This window comes from Rutilus rutilus (genome assembly GCF_951802725.1).
Source record: "Rutilus rutilus genome assembly, chromosome: 8".
NCBI classification, from domain to species: Eukaryota; Metazoa; Chordata; class Actinopteri; order Cypriniformes; family Leuciscidae; genus Rutilus; species Rutilus rutilus.
In genome coordinates this window covers 15,694,912-15,715,624 of record NC_140222.1, presented here as the reverse complement: position 1 = coordinate 15,715,624, position 20,713 = coordinate 15,694,912, and the positions used below count along the sequence as shown (strand labels likewise).

The window sequence follows — 20,713 nt, the reverse complement described above, 5'->3', positions numbered from 1 at the left end:
GTGATGGGACGATGGTGTTGAAGGCAGAACTAAAGTCCACGAACAGAATCCTTGCATAGGTCCCTGGTTTGTCCAGATGTTGTAGGGTGTAATGCAGTCCCATATTGACCACATCATCCACAGACCGGTTTGCTCTGTAGGCAAACTGCAGGGGGTCCAGCAAGGGTCCAGTGATGTCCTTCAGATATGCTAACACCAGTCTTTCGAATGACTTCATGGCCACAGATGTTAAGGCAACAGGTCTGTAGTCATTGAGTCCTGTGATCTTTGGTTTCTTCGGGATTGGGATGATGGTGGAGCGTTTAAAGCAGAAAGGGACTTTGCACTGCTCCAGTGATCTGTTGAAGATCAGTGAGAAGATAGAGGCCAGCTGGTCAGCGCAGGTTTTCAGACAGGCTGGTGAGACACCGTCTGGGCCTGGTGCTTTCCTTCTCTTCTGTTTCCTGAAGATCTGACGCACATTATCCTCACTGATCTGAAGTGCAGGGGGGGAGGGGAGGGGGATGGCTGGAGGTGTTGATGGCTGTGTAGAGAGATGGTCAGGGCGGGTATGGGGTGTCTGATCGGGGGTCTCAAATCTACAGTAAAAGACATTCAGCTCGTTCGCAAGATGCTTATTGCTGTCGATGCTGGGGGATGGTGTCTTGTAGTTGGTAATGTCTTTCAGGCCTTTCCACACTGATGCAGGGTCGTTGGAGGAAAACTGGTTTTCCAGCTTTTTGGCATAGCTCTTCTTAGCCACTTCAATCTCCTTTGTCAATGTGTTCCTGGCCTGATTATACAAGATCCTATCCCCACTCCTGTAGGCATCTTCTTTGACCTGACGAAGCTGTCTGAGTTTTGGTGTGAACCATGGTTTATCATTGTTGAATGATAAGTAAGTCCTGGTAGGGATGCATAAATCCTCACAGAAACTGATGTATGATGTTACAGTCTCTGTGAGCTCGTCCAGATCGCTGGCAGCAGCTTCAAAAACACTCCAGTCAGTGCATTCAAAACAGGCTTGTAAGACCTGCACTGTGTCGTTGGTCCATCTCTTTACAGTCCTTATTACTGGCTTAGCAGTTTTAAGTTTTTGCCTGTAAGTTGGTAGAAGATGAACCAGGCAGTGATCGGAAAGTCCTAGAGCTGCTCTGGCGACGGAGCGATATGCATCCTTTGTTGTGGTGTAGCAATGGTCCAAAATATTATTGTCTCTGGTGGGGCATGTAATGTGCTGTTTGAATTTAGGCAGTTCACGTGTGAGTTTTGCCTGATTAAAGTCTCCGAGAATGATAAGAACAGAGTCCGGGTGTTGTTGTTCTGTTTCTGTGATCAGATCAGCCAGCTGTTGCAGCGCCGTACTCACGTGTGCTTGCGGTGGAATGTAAACACTGATGAGAACGAGCGAGGAAAACTCCCGCGGCGAGTAGAACGGCTTACAGTTAATGAAAAGCACTTCCACATCAGGACAGCACATCTTCCTTAACACAGTTACATCAGTACACCACCTTCTGTTGATGTAAAAGCATGTCCCACCACCGCGCGTTTTCCCCGTTGACTCCATATCGCGATCCGCTCTGAACAGCTGAAAGTCCGGTAGATGTAACGCGCTGTCCGGAATGGCTTCGTTCAGCCAGGTTTCCGTGAAACACAGAGCAGCAGAGTTGGTAAAGTCCTTGTTTTTGCGTGAGAGCAGAAGTAGTTCGTCCATTTTGTTAGGGAGAGAGCGGACATTCGCCAGATGGATGCTAGGCAGCGCCGTTCTGAATCCGCGCTGCCTGAGCTTAACGAGTGTGCCGGCTCGCTTCCCACGCCTGCGCGTCTTATACTGTTTCCACAGTGCAGCGGCACAACCGACGACAATGTTCCGCAAAACGCCAGAAGAATCAAAAACTGGTTGGTGATCAGTTGGTGTGCACTGCCGAATGTTCAGCAGTTCGTCCCTGGTATAACTGATAGCGAATGACAAACATAAAACAGGACAAACTAACAAAAACAGTGTAACAACTGGAGAGCTCAACACCGAGGCAGCCATCCGCGGCGCCATCTTGGAAGCTGGCCGCGCCATCTTGGAAGCTGGCCAAGCGATATGAGATAAGAGAAAGTTTCTCATTTTTATGAGATGTTAAGTCATTATTACGAGAAAGTTTCTCATTATTACGAGGTGTTAAGTCATAATTACAAGAAAGTTTCTCATTATTATGAGATGTTAAGTCATTTTTTTTTTTTTTTACTCAACCGTGGCGGAAACAGGCTTCCATACTACTCACCATAGACAGAAACATTTAATGTTTTTTATGACCATTTTGCTCCGATTATTTTTACTTCATAACGTCCAGCATGTTCAGTTGTGGTATTTGTGATGGTCAGAGATCCAGTTTGATCGTCCAGCTTCAGTCTGTCTCTGAATCTCCCATCAGTGCCGTTATATGTGGAGTAAATTTGTCTCTCTCTATTGACTTTAGCTATGAGAGAGTTTTCAGCTCCAAATTTCCATAGTATATTGTTGTCGTCTTGTATTTCAGTAACATCACTGTTTAGAGTAACAGGATCTCCCTCCATCACTGACACTGAATCACCAAACACACCTGGAAAATAAACAGATTTTACACAGATTAATGCTTCTGATGGAAACTAAATGTAAATTTCTTTTTGACCAATGAACTTATATTACTTTTGCTATAATTCATGATCATTTTAAGAGATAGCTGGGCAGGATTTCCATTTGTCCGTTTACAATCCTCGAAATTAAAATATTTAAAAATAAATATGAAAAAATAAATACAAATATGTCTAAAATATGAAAGTGGCCCAATTGATGATTCACTTTCTGAGCCTCCACTGTTTGAGTTTATTTAAAAAAACAATTTTATCATAGACATTTCCATTATTCTCCATGACTTTTTAATACATTTTCATTCATAAAAATGCCAATTAAAAATTCCCCGACAACCAGAGACCTGAATCCAAAGTATCTCAAGATATATCTCACTTTGATTTGATATGAGATAACATCAAGTGTAAATAGTTTAATCTAAACAGTAGTTTGTCACTTTGTTCGGAAACAGATATGAGGTTTTATAACTTACCAATCAGACTCCACCAGCACAAACAGAACAAAACAAACATGTGACACATTTTCTTCAGCATTTCACTGTCTGATCTAATAAAACTGTCAGATGAAAACACTGCATGAATCACCCCTCAACAGCGTTTGACCCTCCTAGTGCTGCACACGCACGCACACACAGACGCACACACACACACACACACAGGCACACACATATACACACGAACACACAGACGCACACACATAGGCACACACACAGGCACACACACACATAACGCACACACACACATTTACACACACAGGCACACACTCACAGACAGACACACAAAGGCAGGCGCGCACACACACACACACACACACACACACACCCAGGCAGGCAGGCACACACACTGTACACATGTTAGATATGTTAGATATAAATGTTCTTCTGCCTCTTATTAAGAATTATTAAGAGATTAATAATAGAAAACAATCTTTATCTTAATCATTTAACATATCTATATATATATATATAATGTTATATATTGTTATGTACTACTCCGAGACACGAGGGTAGAAGATCCAAATGCAGTTTTATTTAAAGGGTTAAACAGAATCATAATCAAAATCCAGGCAAATGTCATACACAGGCAGGCAATCAAACAAACAGACAAATCCAGAGGGTGAGGCAGAAACAGGAAAACCAGGACACGGGCAGAGATCAAGAACCAGGAATAACAACGACAACAAAGGAAATGCTCAGAAATGCAGTGGAATAACGTACAAGACTTCGCAGGGAATGATGAGGTGAACCAGGCTTATATGGGGTGAACTAAACAATATAATGAGACACAGGTGAATGTGATAATCAGGAATGATGAGTCCGGGCAGTGAATTATGGGAATTGTAGTAGTGAGTGAATAATGATAGTCTGATGTGGAGTGCCCTCAGGTGGCTCTCAAGGGCACTCTAGCTGATGACCGTTACATATATGATGTTCGAAATGTGCAGGTGTCTGACTATATTAATTCCGTAATGGTGAAGAGTTTCTTCCTGTCCTGCTGTTATGAACCTCACAGTCTGACTTTACCTCTAAATACAACTGTTTCCATTTGTAGCAAGTGGCTCAATTGTAATGACTATGCCACCCCGGATTAACGGGGAAAAACAACCCAAATAAAGCACACAAGTACATTCCACCTAGAAAGGCGAGAGGCATGGGCTTCCGTACAAAAGTATTTTATTAAAGCTTAAGAAAGTTGGCCAACAATTATTTAAAACCAAAAATAAACAAGTGTCATTGGTCAAAAAAAAGAAAAAGAAAAAAAGAATTCACAGTAAACCTTACAGGGGCTGAGGCTTCCTATAGGGTGCAGGCTAGTGTGACAGCAGCAGGTCTACAATAGAAACCACGCCACTCCGAATCACACCCACCAAATTCACTGAAAATGACACAAAAGTAGTGACACGGCAATAGGGACACCCTTGGTGAAGCAAAGCCAGTTATGCAGCAGACAACCAGCCCGCTCCAAGAAGCCCTTAGCTCCTAAACGAATTAAAAGAGTCAGATAATTAATAAATTAAACACATTTAAATAAACAAAAGCAAATAAAGAAAACACTTTCAAAGTCAATTTACTAAATTAAACGTAACCAATATGAAAAAAAAAAGTAATTTACAACATACTCAAAATTAACAAAGTATGAATTAATGTGACATTCAGCGCCTAGAGTGCCCGAGTGAGCCACTGGAGGGCGCCCCTTCCTAGTTTATGGTTTCTTTTTATATTGTTATCCTGGACTCATTATGCTTTATGTCATGCACCTGTTTATGTCTTGCACCTGTTTGATGATTATGCTTGTTAGTATCCTTATTTAAACCTGTATGTTTCCTTTGTTCAGTGCTCAGGATTGTACGTGTCACACTGCATTATCTAGCCTTGTTTCTAGTTTCTAAGTTATCCAGTATTTTAGTCTCCGTGTTTCTGACCTCTTGCCTGCCTGTCTTGATTATCCGACTGCCTGTTCCCTGTTTGTACTGCTGCTGATTTGGACTGCTTATCTGGACTCTGATTACTGCCTGTTTCCCCGTTTGTGCTCTTTGGATTATCCTTCAATAAAAGCCTGCATTTGGATCACCTGTCTGTTTCCCGGTGCAGTTCGTGACAATTAAATACTGCAAACACACATTAAAGAAAAAAATAAACAAATGCAGAAACTCACACCAAACACCAAGCTAACTGCAATACACCCGGAGATAATTTCAGTCAGACCCAGTCAGAATCAAATAATAACTACAAAACAAGTCTACGAAAACAAAAATAAAGAAATACAAACAGCAAAAATAGATAAACCTTCAAGCCTGCTTAGGCATGTTTAACACAGACGTAACTGGACGCAAAGGAACAGCAGCATGGCTTAAAGAATGGCTCACTCAGCCCGCCTCAACGTTCAAAAAGGACCTGATGATGCAATGAAGTAATACTTCGATGGCATATACCAAAAATCATTCAACAGCCTTGTTGACCGCAACAGCTGGTGTTCCGACCAGGGGTGCTTCTCAATATCCCTCCTCATCTCCTCTCTCCTCCGTCCTCCATCCTATGACCCGGAAACCGATCGAGCTCAGCCATCTTGAAGGACATCTCAATTCTCTAATTGCACCGCGAGGAGGCGAGGATCGAGGAGTGAGGATCGAGGAGTGAGGAGGCTTCCTAAGGAGTCACAGGCGAGGATACACGGGTGTATCCTTTGCGGAAGAGTTTTATCGACTAAAACGTGACGCGCGTATAAATTGGGCTACGTTAAGCTGCAAAACCACACCGATGGAAGCCCTGAAGGCACACCGTACTGGGAGTAAGCAGCACCCCACACGCACACGGATTCTCAGTAACCCAACGTCACACTCGTACAGAGTACAGTACATGTAGTCCATGGCAATGACGCAAAAGGGCGGGCTTTTGATAATGGCGCACTCCAAGAGGCATGAACAACAAGTTTATATACTCCAATGGGCGATAGCTCATTGGCCACGTATCACATGATAGTGACGTGTTGAGAACGTCACGTGACCTCACTACACATTGAATAAAGTACTGAATCAATCCATCATCAAAACTGATGTTTGAAAAAAGCAACAGGTCAGAGGTCAAATTGGATTCTTACCCATCAAAATGAAATAATACACCAAGGGGCCTGTGCCATGCTGGTAGTTGAACAAACTAAGTTTTGAATCGACAAAACCAAACCAATCCAACCAGGCTTTGTTGCCATGACACTGGTCATCAAATTTCTTTGATCCTGAGTTTAGGAGTGACATCAGTAGCAAACAGCCAATCACATGCTGTGGAACAGTGAAACTGCAATTCACTTTCATGGTGCCTAAAACCCAGGGTTGGCGCAAACTATAGCTCCCATTTTAAACCATTTATCATGCAATGTACTAAAAATAAAAATCAGAGTAAATGAAGATTTAAAAGTAGGCTACCAAACAGTGGGTTGGGTTAACTGTGATTGGACAGGGTGTGTGTCCCTTTACTGGAAATCATCTGGCAACCCATATAGGGAGGATCTCAGTCTCTATTACAGCAGAGATAACTTTTATTAAATGGAAAATGCATTATTAGCCTTTTTTTAAGGCCTGGGAATGAATCTTCTCTTCATTTTGGTCTTGATTTTGCTCTGTTAAGGGTTAACAGTTTAGGACCCAAGGACCAGATGTTTGAAAGAAGACCCGGAGTCAGAATTATAATAAATTGAAGAAAAGTTTTACTGAAGATAGTTTGCAGTTTCATCAGCAGAAGTCAGCTTCAAGACTCACGCAGGAGTTCGTAGGACACCCCACTTACAGTTACAAAGATCACATTAATTATACCCTACACCAAGGTCTAAGCTACGTCCTTGCTTCAGGTTGCAGTTTCTGATTGGCTAAGAAATAGATAAACATAGTAATTTTCCACACATACAGATAGACTGAAGCATATCTCCATTGATTATGCAGCTGACACTCGGACACTGAAGTTAGGCACGTCGTGACTTTCTAGTTCTCAAATTTGGGTTGTTGGGCGCCAGCATGTCTCAAACAACAACTCAGTCAATCTCCACTAATGCCAGTGGTTCCTTTACCTGTAACCAAGAAGACTAACACACACACCGACACACAGCTTTTCCAAGGATGGATTTGGCTAGGCTCTAACTGGAGCGTTGTCTCAAAACATTTCTGTTCGAATGAGAACCAGCGATGCCCATTTCATCTCTCATCTACACTGTTAGACTTTTCTGTAATTTCTACAGTTATTTACTTTAAATCCCCCAGTATTATACTGCTATTTCTCTTTACAGTTAATAACTGTGATTCCAATTACATCATGGGAATTTTCTGTGACGTCTAACACCACATACAGAGACTTACTGTATTTTTTTTAATTTGCTGTAGGCCCTATACTACTGTATTTGACGTAACTGCCTCTCTGGCTGGCACCATTCCACCATGCTTTTTATTTCCTAATTTTTGCCTTACACCGCGTGTCTACAACGCTATAATAGCCAGAGGCTGTCTTTTACCTTTAAATGCAAACCTGTTTATCCCTTGTAAGAACTAGCGCGAGCGCTTGGACTCGTATCGGACTACGTCTGAAATATAACGGCCGCGGCGCATCACTACACTGTCTGGGATTTGTCGTGTCGCGTCAGACAGACATCCAGTAGGTAATGGGGTCTGTCTTTTGTTGGATCGCGTCGTTCGTGTCTGGCCCGGGGAAGAGACGGAATTCACTTCACCGAGAGAGAGATCAGCAAGCAAGGTAAAAAAAAAAAAAAAAAACATTCTGTGTATGTTGACCATCGACTGGCTGTTGACAGGATTGTGCCCAGTTTAACGTATGTTATAACATGTTGACATGTCAACATGACGGTAACGAACTTTACCATGGTAAACTGAGCTAAAGTTTCATTTTACACACCTTGTTAGATTATTGAATTGTCGAGTTAAAATATGCCAACGAGCAACGCGTTTACATTAACAATAAATGTGAATAAACTAATGTGAAATTCTGTTTATAGCCTAATGTTGGCCTACTGATGAGAACCTTTATAGTTTTAGCATTAGTTTGCAAACTATACCTTATAGTTTTTTTTTTTTAATGGAATTTAATATTTACTTCCATTTTTGTGTTTAAAGGCAACTGCAACAAAGCGCCAATTCGCGCCAGTGACTTAGCAAGATTCCAGAGGTAGGCCAGCCCATTTGTGATATATTTTGAGATAAGTTTGCTGAAATTATTAGCATACGCTATGTGAAAATTGCTTTGGAGCCACTGGTGCAGACTAGGTAGCTTACAATATCTTATAAAATCTCTATAAAATTGGCTAACTTTATATCAAATAAGTGACCTTTGTATTATGTCTAACTTTATTACACAGCAAATGAACCAATCAGAAGATGGACCATTGTCTTTGTTCAGTCTCACCAGATTAAATGTATCCAGGTAAGCACTGCAGTAAAACTCTCACTAGGCTAATTCATTCAGACCAAATCTAGCATTCTAAACAACTTAAGTTTATATTTTTGCATTATTTTTATATTTTATTAGCCAGAAGACTCTACCATTGCAGTTCCACCTGACTAGGAAGGTCCTAATATCAGCGCACAGGTGGGTTAACTACTGTAGGAAGGAGAACGATCATCACACAGTGATTTCTTGCATGTATCTTACTGTGTATTTGTCTCAAACAGGTACTCCTTCACTGCAAACAAGCTGAAATGGGCTAAAATCATCGATTTCAGTCGTTCTTTCTATGGTTCTCAGCATTTTTGGAGAGAATTTAGGATTTGTAAGTATTAAAATTTAATCTGGCATAATTTAATTTAGTTCTTTTGTATGCTATTTATTGACAAAAGCTGTTTACAAATATATATTCTTAAGTTTTTGTGAAAATAATAATAAAAATTAACAAAAAAGGAGGTTAAAAATAATGTGACACTAATATTCTCTCTCTCTCTCTCTCTCTCTCTCTCTCTCTCTCTCTCTCTCTCTCTCTCTCATATAGTGTTGGAACCGGGATCTCCTCTGAAGGACTGAGTACATTTGTGTTTGTGGACACGCATGCAGACCAGGGAACACTCTGATGTTGTCAATCAATTTCTGAACAGGAACCAATCTTTGGAGAAGTTCATTTATTCACAAAGGTGGACAAAAACATTGTGTTGGCTTTTTAAAGATTATTTTGATGATGACTTTTACTCCTATGCTGTAGAAAAGATGGAGTAGACAGTCAGACATTGATAATAATAAGAAATGTTTCTTGAGCATCAAAGAGACTTCTTTCAAAAACATTAAGAAACTTAAATACTTATTTTGGCCTCCAGTGTACATGAATCCAACAAATTTTTGGAAATAAGTGAAATTATTTTTAAGGTGGGGTAATGTGTCATGTATTGTAAAAAGAACTGTGTTTTGTCCTGTTTTGGACATTTCCTTTTTGAATGCTTAAAAATTTATTTATATTCTGCAGTTTTGTGAATGTAATGGTTGATATTTCATTATAATACTTGTATAAGCTAAACAACCAATGACTCTACATTCATTTAGTCAAATGCTAATGTTTTGTTTATGGTTTTATGTATGTTTTCAAAAATGTGTGCAGTGAAGGACAGCACATAATGTGTTAATTTAACACGTTTAAACATCTTTGTGCTAACCTCTCTGACATATTTACTTTGTTAAAATCATTAACACAATGAATGAGTTAAAATTAACACAAAAAATGTTGTCTCTAAACTCACCCATTAATGTGTAAAAATTTCACACATCATTTCCAGCATTGGCATGTTTATTTTGTGATATATATAATATGAAATGTTTTAAATAAAAATATTGTATTTTGTGATAACTTTGTCTAATTGGTTTGTATGAAAGTAGTACTTATGTAGGATAAAAATAAAATTAATCATATATCAAAATTATCAAATCTAATTTATATTTAGTACAAATAAAAATAATTACAGTAGTGTACTGATTAGCTTAGTTTTTACAGTAATGCACTGTACTGATTAGCTTCGTTTTTACAGTAATGCACTGTATTACACAAAACTGAAATACGGTTTGGTACTGTAACTCTTAATTACAGTAACTTACTGGCAACAGTGTTGCCAGTAAGTTACTGTAAAAAACCCTTGAAAAGTCTAACAGTGTATGTAGTCGTGCTGTAGCTTGCATGCAAACAGATGTTGTGCCGAATTTCGACCCCCTGCCAAATTATTACCCCCCTTGTTGAAGTCAGTACATGTTGCCTAATCCTAACCCACCCCTAATCCTAACCCCTCCCCTACAACTAATCCTAAACCTACCAGTACTAGGGGGGTAATAATTTGGCGGGGTCGAAATTCGGCACAACACCTGTTGGAGTGGGTGGGGAAGTATCCATTGACTATATATCATATATAGATTCATATAGCCTAAAAGGTCTGATTTATGCACTGTTACAACAGTGTTTTTTTTTTTCTTTTCACAATCACATTTGTTTTAATGTTGTTTTTTTGTGGCAGACTAAAGATTAATAACAGACTGTTGATCTTTGAATAAAAATGTAGGCCTATATGTATATATATGTATAAAATATGTATATGTATATATATGTATAAAATGTATATATAAAATATAATATAGGCTAAGCTAAAAAAAAAACTATAATATAAATCATGTCAACTCGTCTCTCAACTTTCACAGCTTTAAGCGACACCGGATTTAGCCTGACTGACTCCGGTGGCCAACTAACGTTATATAATGACCAAATACAACCAGAAACAAATTTTCAGTCTTGCTTTCAGTCTCAGCACACGAAACAGGCTTTTTTTTTTCTTTTTTTTATTATTATTTCCGTTATGAGAGTTATGGGAAAGTTGCTACATAACGTGCCTCCCATTGTTTTTATTTTTAAGCCTACACTTTCAGTTTCCTTAGTGACGCCAGCGTTAATGCAAATTAACGGAACTATTTAATGGATTAAAATCTACACTTATTTTAAGGAAAACCAGTGAAAATGCTTCTCTTTATTTTTCCCTCATTGCTTTGGTGTTTACGTGACCGTGGTAAGACATTTAGACCTTTCTGTTTCTCTTACGGCTCTCATGATAAAGCGTTAGTGTTGTGTTTTGTTGTTGTTTATGGTGTGGCTGCGTTTACACTTGGCGAACATGCGATCACCGTGATCTGATCACGCATATCGGACCATCAAGCCAATTCACGGCGTTTATATTTGTATACAAACCAATAGAATAAACCTATTTAAATTATTTTGGCATTCATCATGCAAGCGTTCGAAAAGAGGAAGCTTCAAATAGCCTAGTGGAAAAACACTGGCAGTTCCCATATCAACACGGGACTTTGATTTATTTATGTAGCCTGCATTCGAAGACACTTAAACTAGTGATGCAAGAAACGAAGCTTCGCAAAATTGTTCACTTTTTTTAAGCGTTCGCAACGCAAACACACTGGTGAGTGGTGACCCCTGCTGATCAGAACAGTATAGGCTTCTGTAAATGCACCAAGAACTCTAGCCTACTTTAAATTTTCCGATTGAAAGTAAAATCTATCAAATATTAACTAATCATCTTATAAGATTAAATATCAAGTGTCTGTAATATGTGTTCTTTTTTAAATTGTCAGGGCTTGTTTTGATTGTTCCATGGATGGCGCAGCTTGTAGCCTAGGCTAATATATATTACAAAACGAAAGTGCGTCACGAAGCTCAGTGTAAGTAGCAGTCCATTACCTCGTATCCGGTGTTATAATGAAAGAACGTACACAACTAGATATATCATCATATTCAGATCATATTTTTTTGACTATTTCCAAAAAGAAAAATGTTAATGGTTGTTGGAAAAATACAGATTCTGGGAAATATAAAACTAAATATCATACGCAGCTTCTGAAAGGTAAATGGAAAATGGAAGAACCACACCTAAATTACAGTAAGGAGCCACTACTGGATAGTTAGCACTAAAAATAAAATAAATAATAATAATAATAATTATTATTATAATAATTATATATATATATATATATATATATATATATATACATATGTATATATATATGAAGAGTTCAGATACAAAAGCCTCTAAGTGCCACCTGAAATTTACTTCTAGAATGATAATTTTTATCAAGTATGTTTAAGTTCAGTAATTTCACTTAAATGACAATGAAAATGACCTATTAATTGTCATTTAAGTGAAATTACTGAACTTAAATATACAAGCTTGATAAAAATTATTCTAGAAGAAAATTTCAGATGGCACTTAGAGAGGCTTTTGCATCTGAACTCTTCATATATACAGTGAGGAAAATAAGTATTTGAACACCCTGCTATTTTGCAAGTTCTCCCACTTGGAAATCATGGAGGGGTCTGAAATTGTCATCGTAGGTGCATGTCCACTGTGAGAGACATAAATTAAAAAAAAAAAAAAAAAATCCAGAAATCACAATATATGATTTTTTAACAATTTATTTGTATGACACAGCTGCAAATAAGTATTTGACCACCTGTCTATCAGCTAGAATTCTGACCCTCAAAGACCTGTTAGTCTGCCTTTAAAATGTCCACCTCCACTCCATTTATTATCCTAAATTAGATACACCTGTTTGAGGTCGTTAGCTGCATAAAGACACCTGTCCACCCCATACAATCAGTAAGAATCCAACTACTAACATGGCCAAGAACAAAGAACTGTCCAAAGACACTAGAGACAAAATTGTACACCTCCACAAGGCTGGAAAGGGCTACGGGGAAATTGCCAAGTAGCTTGGTGAAAAAAGGTCCACTGTTGGATCAATCATTAGAAAATGGAAGAAGCTAAACATGACTGTCAATCTCCCTCGGACTGGGGCTCCATGCAAGATCTCACCTCGTGGGGTCTCAATGATCCTAAGAAAGGTGAGAAATCAGCCCAGAACTACACGGGAGGAGCTGGTCAATGACCTGAAAAGAGCTGGGACCACCGTTTCCAAGGTACTGTTGGTAATACACTAAGACGTCATGGTTTGAAATCATGCATGACACGGAAGGTTCCCCTGCTTAAACCAGCACATGTCAAGGCCCGTCTTAAGTTTGCCAATGACCATTTGGATGATCCAGAGGAGTCATGGGAGAAAGTCATGTGGTCAGATGAGACCAAAATAGAACTTTTTGCTCATAATTCCACTAAACGTGTTTGGAGGAAGAAGAATGATGAGTACCGTGCCAAGAACACCATCCCTACTGTGAAGCATGGGAGTGGTAGCATCATGCTTTGGGGGTGTTTTTCTGCACATGGGACAGGGCGACTGCACTGTATTAAGGAGAGGATGACCGGGGCCATGTATTGCGAGATTTTGGGGAACAACCTCCTTCCCTCAGTTAGAGCATTGAAGATGGGTCGAGGCTGGGTCTTCCAACATGACAATGACCCGAAGCACACAGCCAGGATAACCAAGGAGTGGCTCTGTAAGCATATCAAGGTTCTGGCGTGGCCTAGCCAGTCTCCAGACCTAAACCCAATAGAGAATCTTTGGAGGGAGCTCAAACTCTGTGTTTCTCAGCGACAGCCCAGAAACCTGACTGATCTAGAGAAGATCTGTGTGGAGGAGTGGGCCAAAATCCCTCCTGCAGTGTGTGCAAACCTGGTGAAAAACTACAGGAAACGTTTGACCTCTGTAATTGCAAACAAAGGCTACTGTACCAAATTAACATTGATTTTCTCAGGTGTTCAAATACTTATTTGCAGCTGTATCATACAAATAAATAGTTAAAAAAAATCATACATTGTGATTTCTGGATTTTTTATTTTTTTTAGATTATTTCTCTCACAGTGGACATGCACCTACGATGACAATTTCAGACCCCTCTAAGTGGGAGAACTTGCAAAATAGCAGGGTGTTCAAATACTTATTTTCCTCACTGTATATATATACATATACTAGGCCTACACCTATTCAAGTCAACTGGTGGCCATTTTGTTTTGTTTAAAATAACTGTTCATTTATTTTCCAGGTGCGTCTGGTGTTGGTACAGAGAGATTGTCAGAGATGGAGGGAGAATCAATCACTCTAAACACTGATGTTGAAACAAACCGACAAGAAGATATTAGGTGGTATTTCACATTGGTGAAATACATTCTCATCGCTGAAATCAATAGAGATCAGAGTAAGATCTGTACAGATGTTCAGTGTAAAGAGAGATTCAGAAACAGACTGAAGCTGGATCATCAGACTGGATCTCTGACCATCAAAGACCCCAGACCCACAGACTCTGGAGTTTATAAACTAAAGCTCAACAGCAGCGGCAGCAGTACAAAGATCTTCATTGTTACTGTTCATAGTGAGTCATTATGTTTAAAAGCAAGTACATCACGTCACATCTTTAATGTTAGTGATGTTTTTGAACACATTCAGAGGTGTTGTTCCCTTTACCTGCATTCTAATTCACATTCAGCACATATATAATAAAAAAAAAAAAAAATGTTGCTGCATATTTGTTGTTTGGCAGCTATTCCTGAAGAACTAAGTTCCTTGGCAAATAAATTGTTATTTGTTATTGCTATAAATTTATCATTCATTTATTAAATTTGTTTTGCTGTGTACTTGTTTTAAAGGGCAGCTATTATGCAAAATTCGCTTTTACATGGTGTTTGAACATAAATGTGTGTTGGCAGTGTGTGTACACAACCACCCTATAATGATAAAAATCCACCCAGTGCTTTTTTAAAAATCCCCTTAAATCATTAGCTCTGTCTCAGAACGAGCTGTTCGCAGATTTAGGGCAATGTGACGTCACTTTGCACAGGCCCCTCCCACAACTGTTGATTGACACTACAGTTTGAGCCTAGACCCGCCCTGAGTGAGCTGGACACAGTCCGCCATTGTTTCGACGCTGGAGCAACTGTAGACAAGAATGTCTTCTAAGCGATTGAGGTGTTTTGTTGTTGGATGTCAGAATGATCATATCAGTCTTCATTTACTCTGGTTGTTACTCGAGGATGGATCTCACCTACTGTTCGTGATCAAGCTTACACTCTCCTGAGCGACAGGCCTAACGTTACTGATCACGGCAGAAATTAAAGTGAGAGTGAGCACTTTTGCACAGTTGTTTTACGGATGTACAGTTTACCTGTTTATTAAGCACCCACTGAAAAGGTGTGTATATATTTATTTACTGTTAGTTGTAATGAGTGTTTTGTGTACTTCGTAGTGTATGTTCCATGCTAATGAGAGAGAGAGAGTTTATGGATAAGACTTAAATGTGCACTTTTTATACTGTGTTTATTCAGCTCTACAGTGATTTTCTGGAGTAAAACTAAAGCTTCTTTTGCAATCTTTTGTGTGATGTACAATAAACTTCATTGAACACTCATCAGTATTGGTCATCATTCGGACGGGGTCTACTACAGCAGGCTTGTAATAGCCTAGTGGATAAAAGCAGGTGACAAATACGTTATAACCGTAATTAAACTAAACTATACCTGTTCTACCTCCATACATACAGTATTCTCTGGCTCTGTGGGAATTATTGTCTGACTCCGGGTCGAAATGAACACTGCAACTGAGAGTTTCTGTTCTGATATTATCAGATGAGATTGTCCTGGCTCTGAGCACGAGCTCGTGAGGCTCCGCCCTCTGTGCCGGCAGCAGCAGTTAATTTGCATTTAAAGGGATACACACTAAAACGGCACGTTTTTCTGAGCACCAAAAAATGACGATTTAATCATGCTGTAAAAAAATACCTGTTGGGTATTTTGAGCTAAAACTTCACATACACACTCCGGGGACATCAGAGACTTAGGGCCCTATTTTAACGATCTGAAACGCAAGTGTCAAAGCGCAAAGCGCAAGTAACTTTGTGGGCGGGTCTCGGCGCTGTTGCTATTTTCCCGGCGGGATAAATGACTCTTGCGCCCGACGCAAATCTAAAAGGGGTTGGTCTGAAGTAGCTTCATTATTCATAGGTGTGGTTTGGGCGTAACGTGAAATAAACCAATCAGAGCGACATCTCACATTACCTTTAAGAGCAGGCGCGCTTTTTCTAAGCGGATTCCTATTATAATGGCGGATTTGCCAGGCGCGCGCCAGGAGCGGTTCACAGCCGAGGAGACCGACGTCCTCGTCACGGCCGTAAAACACAGAGAAGTGACATTGGGGATGGAGAAACAAACACACACAAATTAGCTTCGGTTAAACAGGCGTATGATAATTTGGGCGTATGATTAAATGTGTAAGCTAGATTTATGCCTATTTTATTTTCACATCTTCATGGACACAACAATGATTTCCCTCGTGTATTAATATGAATAAATGAATGAAATCTTTATTTCGAACAATTAAAAAATTAATTAAACCAAAGACAGCAACACATTACATATCCATCAATAAAAATAAAACAAAATCAAGAAAAACAAAACCTTCTTTTTTTTTTTTTTTGCATAATAATCACACTGTTCGAAAAGGGATACGTAGAAGCCCTAGGCTTATCAAGACCTACAAGACCTAATATTTTTCCTAGTAATAATGTATGATTTGCAAAAATGAAAACGGCTGCTTCTGTGTAGATGAGAGCATCAAATTGTAATGCGCGTTGTGCACACGCTACATTGATTATGGCCAAGCATGCGCCCTTAAAATAGCATGAATAACATGCGCAACCGCCACTGACTTTAGACTAGGTTTTTCCTGGTCACTGGCGGAATTGTTTTCTAAACCTGCAAAATAGCATGAGGGAACGTTTGCGCCGGAACACGCCTCCTCTTTGCGCTGAACCGCCCCGGGGAGCGCAAGTGTATTTGCTAGTTAACCGACGTGCGTCTGTGGAAGGAAAAGTCCGCTTTGCACGGGTGCAAAATAGGAATGATACATGCGTCAGTGTACAAAGTCAATTGCGCTGGGTGCAAGATAGGGCCCTTATTCTACATCTTGTGAAAAGGGGTATAATAGGTGCTTTAACAGCTTTAAATCATGGTGTAAATCAAAGATATTGGTAAAATCGATTATCAGTAATAATGACTTTTTAGTGATCACAGATTCAGGTCTGGTTATCTATTGAAGCGATAGGCTTGTTTGAGATAAGCATAATCTGCGCAGAAACGATTACCCGTTAACAACTACACAACTTTCAAGATGAAGCATTCTGCATTTTCACAGTATTTTCCTGTAGTTTAATTTTGTTTGGCTTATATTTATTCGTTCATTTCTTCTCCAGGTTTTTTCAGCGTTGATATAAATGAAGAGTCAGCTTTTGTGATGGAGGGAGATTCAGTCATTCTTCACACTGGTGTTGAAACAAACCAACAAGAAAAGATTAGATGGTATTTTAATGGCATTCGCATCGCTCAAATCACTGGAGATCTGAGTAATATCTGTACAGATGTTCAGTGTAATGAAGATACTGAGAGATTCAGAGACAGACTGAAGCTGGATCATCAGACTGGATCTCTGACCATCACAAAAATAAGAAACACAGACTCTGGAGTTTATCAACTACGGATTATCACCAGCAGCAAAGGGTTTCATTCTTGCTGTATATGGTGAGTTGTTTTAGAGCAACTCTAAGTTTAGTGATATTTTTTTTTCTTCTGACATTTAGAGGTATTTAATATCTATACCTGCATATTAATCCACATACAGATCATTTCTTCACAAACACATTTCCTGTGGAATTTGTAGATTTAAATATACAGTATAGTATAATTAAAAACTTTTTGTTCTATTTGTTAGTTTTGTTCTGATGAAGATAAAAAGTGTGCTTCTGATTTAATAAAAAGTATGTTTATTAGCTCAAAATGTGGATAAATGTTGCTTTTTAGACTAAAAGTAAAGAATGTTCCAGTTTTCTCATGGTATGTAAAAAAAGTGGTTTGTGTTTGGTTTGTGTTTCAGATTTTCTTGTTGTTGAAGTAGATGAGATAAAGAGAAAGTCAGTGAAGAAGGGAGAATCTGTTACTTTTGACACTCGTGTAATAAAAAGCCCAAATGATGTGATGACATGGTATTTTAATGACACTCTCATCGCTGAAATCACTGGAGATCCCAATAAAACCTGTACAGATGAACAGTGTAAAGAGAGATTCAGAGACAAACTGAAACTGGATCATCAGACTGGATCTCTGACCATCACAAACACCAGAAACACAGACTCTGGACTCTATAAACTACAGATCAACAGCAGCAGAATCAGCATCAGAAGGAGCTTCAGTGTTTCTGTAAGCATTAAGAGTTTCGGTGGTAATGTCACTGGTGAGTATAATGTTGTCATTCAGTGCATTTTCCTTTGGAGTTTTAGGGAACCGTTTTAAATATATACTGTAAATAAACCCTGTACATGTTTATTGGTGGCTGTTAGAAAAAGAGATTTGACTCAATATTAAAATATACCTGAGACCATTTCTGTTATCATCTTGTTACATTGAGTTTTGTTTACATTATGAATTTTGCAATTGTTAAGTATTGTTAATAAGAAAAATGCACAATATTCATCAGTTTTCCTGTAAAACACGCTGTTTCTTGACAAAAAGAAATTCACTAGATGGCGCCATTTAATTACCATCACACTGATGACCAAATTAGACGGGTATAAATTATCAGTCAAAAGTTTATTGTTAAAGTTGATTTTTAGTCAAGCTCTGGTAATAATGACTGTGTGTTTATCTGTTCCAGATTCAGGTGTGTCTTCAGGAGCTGTAGCAGGAATATGTGCTGTTGTTGTTCTGCTAATCTTGACTGCAGCTGTTGGTGTGATTAACTATCGCCACAGGAAATCTTCACAAGCAGGACAATATGGCAAGTATTTTATACAGCTGATTTGACAGGATGGAGGTATGAGATTTTGTTGAGCAAATTAACCAAAGTAATCTGAGTTAATCGAGTTTGTTGTTACTGTTGTTTATACAGGCGTCACAAGGCAGAACAATCCTGATAAGGTAAGATGTGCACTGAATCTGTCTGTCTGCAAAAAAACTGATTTTACAACAGATTCTGATTTGTGAGAACTGCAATTCTCACTAGTGCAAGACTACGTTCACACTGTCAGTTCAAATCCGATTTTTTTCCGATTGGAAACTGTCGTGGAAATTCTTAATACGAATAAAACCTACTTAATCTGACTTCTTCACCACGGACAATTTAAACAACTTGCAGTTGTTAAAAATAATAACTATCTCAAGGTAATTCCCTGAATTCCATGAATACCTACAATACAATACAAAACTTCCCTGAAGTAAGGTGACCGCGTCCCATCAAGAAGCTACTATCACTACCTCAATCACACACAAGCTGTTTCTTTTGTTGTCTTTTGAGCAATTCTGTCTGTCTGACATTGCATTGGTAGGCATGTGCCAAAAATAACAGCAGCAACATGGAATGGTTGCAATTCAGATACAGACGCAGTAATCCAGCGCAGCGGCTACATATTGTCAGTGGTAAATACTGTCTATATGTGTATCTGCCGGGCAGGGCAACAGCATCTTCTACGGCAGTGGCAGAATTTACGGCCGAATTTACTTCTACGGCCGTCTCTGCCGGTTTTAGAGCATAGCTGTGTGTAAAATCACATACTAAGTAAGTAGGTACTACATTTGAATTTAAACTTACTTTGCGACTTTTCCGGATGTACTGCATCCGCCATGTTGTCATTGTCATGTGTCCTACCAGCGTCAGTTACGTCCCTTCACCTCAATTCCCAAACCCGTTCCTGTGGCCTCATAGTAAAGTGGGATAGTAAAGGGTCCATCGTAGGCACACTTCAGAATCTCACCGGAAGTAGTAGTTCATCCGGGTACTTTACGCCTACTGTTTTTGGAATACTATGAATTCAGACATACTGCTATGTTGGCGTACTTTTTTTCGCATACTATATAGTAGATAACTATTGGATTGCAGACGCAGTGCATGTCTCCGTTTATATTGTCATTTTCTGCTCGTCCGGCATTGTGCAACAACACAACTTTGTTTCAGCAGCGACTTCCAGCATGTTTTATAAAACAATGTCTGACATTTACGGTTTATGTGGCGTGCGGAAGTGACATAAACCACGCGAAATCTGATCAGAGCGGTCAGACTGAAACGGATTTCCAGAAATGTGGTGTGAATAGGATTTCAGACTGTCAGTCCAAATCTGATTCTTGAGCACATCCAATTAAGATCCAGTAAAGTCAGTGAATTTATTTTTTTTAATCCGTTTTTAGCTACGTTTATATATGTGGTTTGAAAAACTAAAAAATTTCTGGAAATCCATTTCAGTCTGACTGCTCTAATGGATTTTGCGTGGTTAATCACACCATGTAAAATTAAACATCATCGTTGTTTTAGGAAACTTTCTGCCACTGCCTCAGAAGACACAGTAGTGCAGCGCAATGGATACACTTTGTCATGTAAATAAGACAATGTCTCTATTGCAAACCACAGTGTGAACGTTGCCCATGTAGCTCAAAACGGATTCTCAAAAATCATATTTCCTGTGATTTATTTTTTTGCCTTTCACACTTGATAAATATGATTGGATTTCAATCGGTTGTGCACAGAAATCTGATTTGGACTGACAGTCTGAACGAGGCTTTAAGGGATAGTTAACTCAAATATGAAAATAACTCACCCTAACAACCTTAAGTTGTTCCAAACCTGTGTGAATTTCTTCTTTTGAATAAAAGAATATATTAAAGAAT

The 20,713-nt window shown here is 39.0% G+C and overlaps 1 protein-coding gene and 1 long non-coding RNA gene across 2 annotated transcripts; both read left to right on the top strand.

The window, feature by feature from the left end:
- The first annotated feature begins 7,767 nt into the window (after window positions 1-7,767).
- On the top strand, window positions 7,768-8,779 carry LOC311295231. Its single transcript, XR_014628255.1, has 5 exons — window positions 7,768-7,832; window positions 8,210-8,261; window positions 8,452-8,516; window positions 8,622-8,681; window positions 8,765-8,779. It is a non-coding gene; the product is annotated as an uncharacterized lncRNA (long non-coding RNA).
- Window positions 8,780-10,870: 2,091 nt separating this feature from the next.
- LOC311295225 (uncharacterized protein) lies at window positions 10,871-18,835 on the top strand. Its single transcript, XM_084416489.1, has 5 exons — window positions 10,871-11,119; window positions 14,059-14,385; window positions 17,257-17,581; window positions 17,934-18,290; window positions 18,711-18,835. Coding segments are annotated over exons 1-4 (702 nt in total). The 5' UTR covers window positions 10,871-11,070; the 3' UTR covers window positions 17,935-18,290; window positions 18,711-18,835.
- The last annotated feature ends 1,878 nt before the right edge of the window (window positions 18,836-20,713 follow it).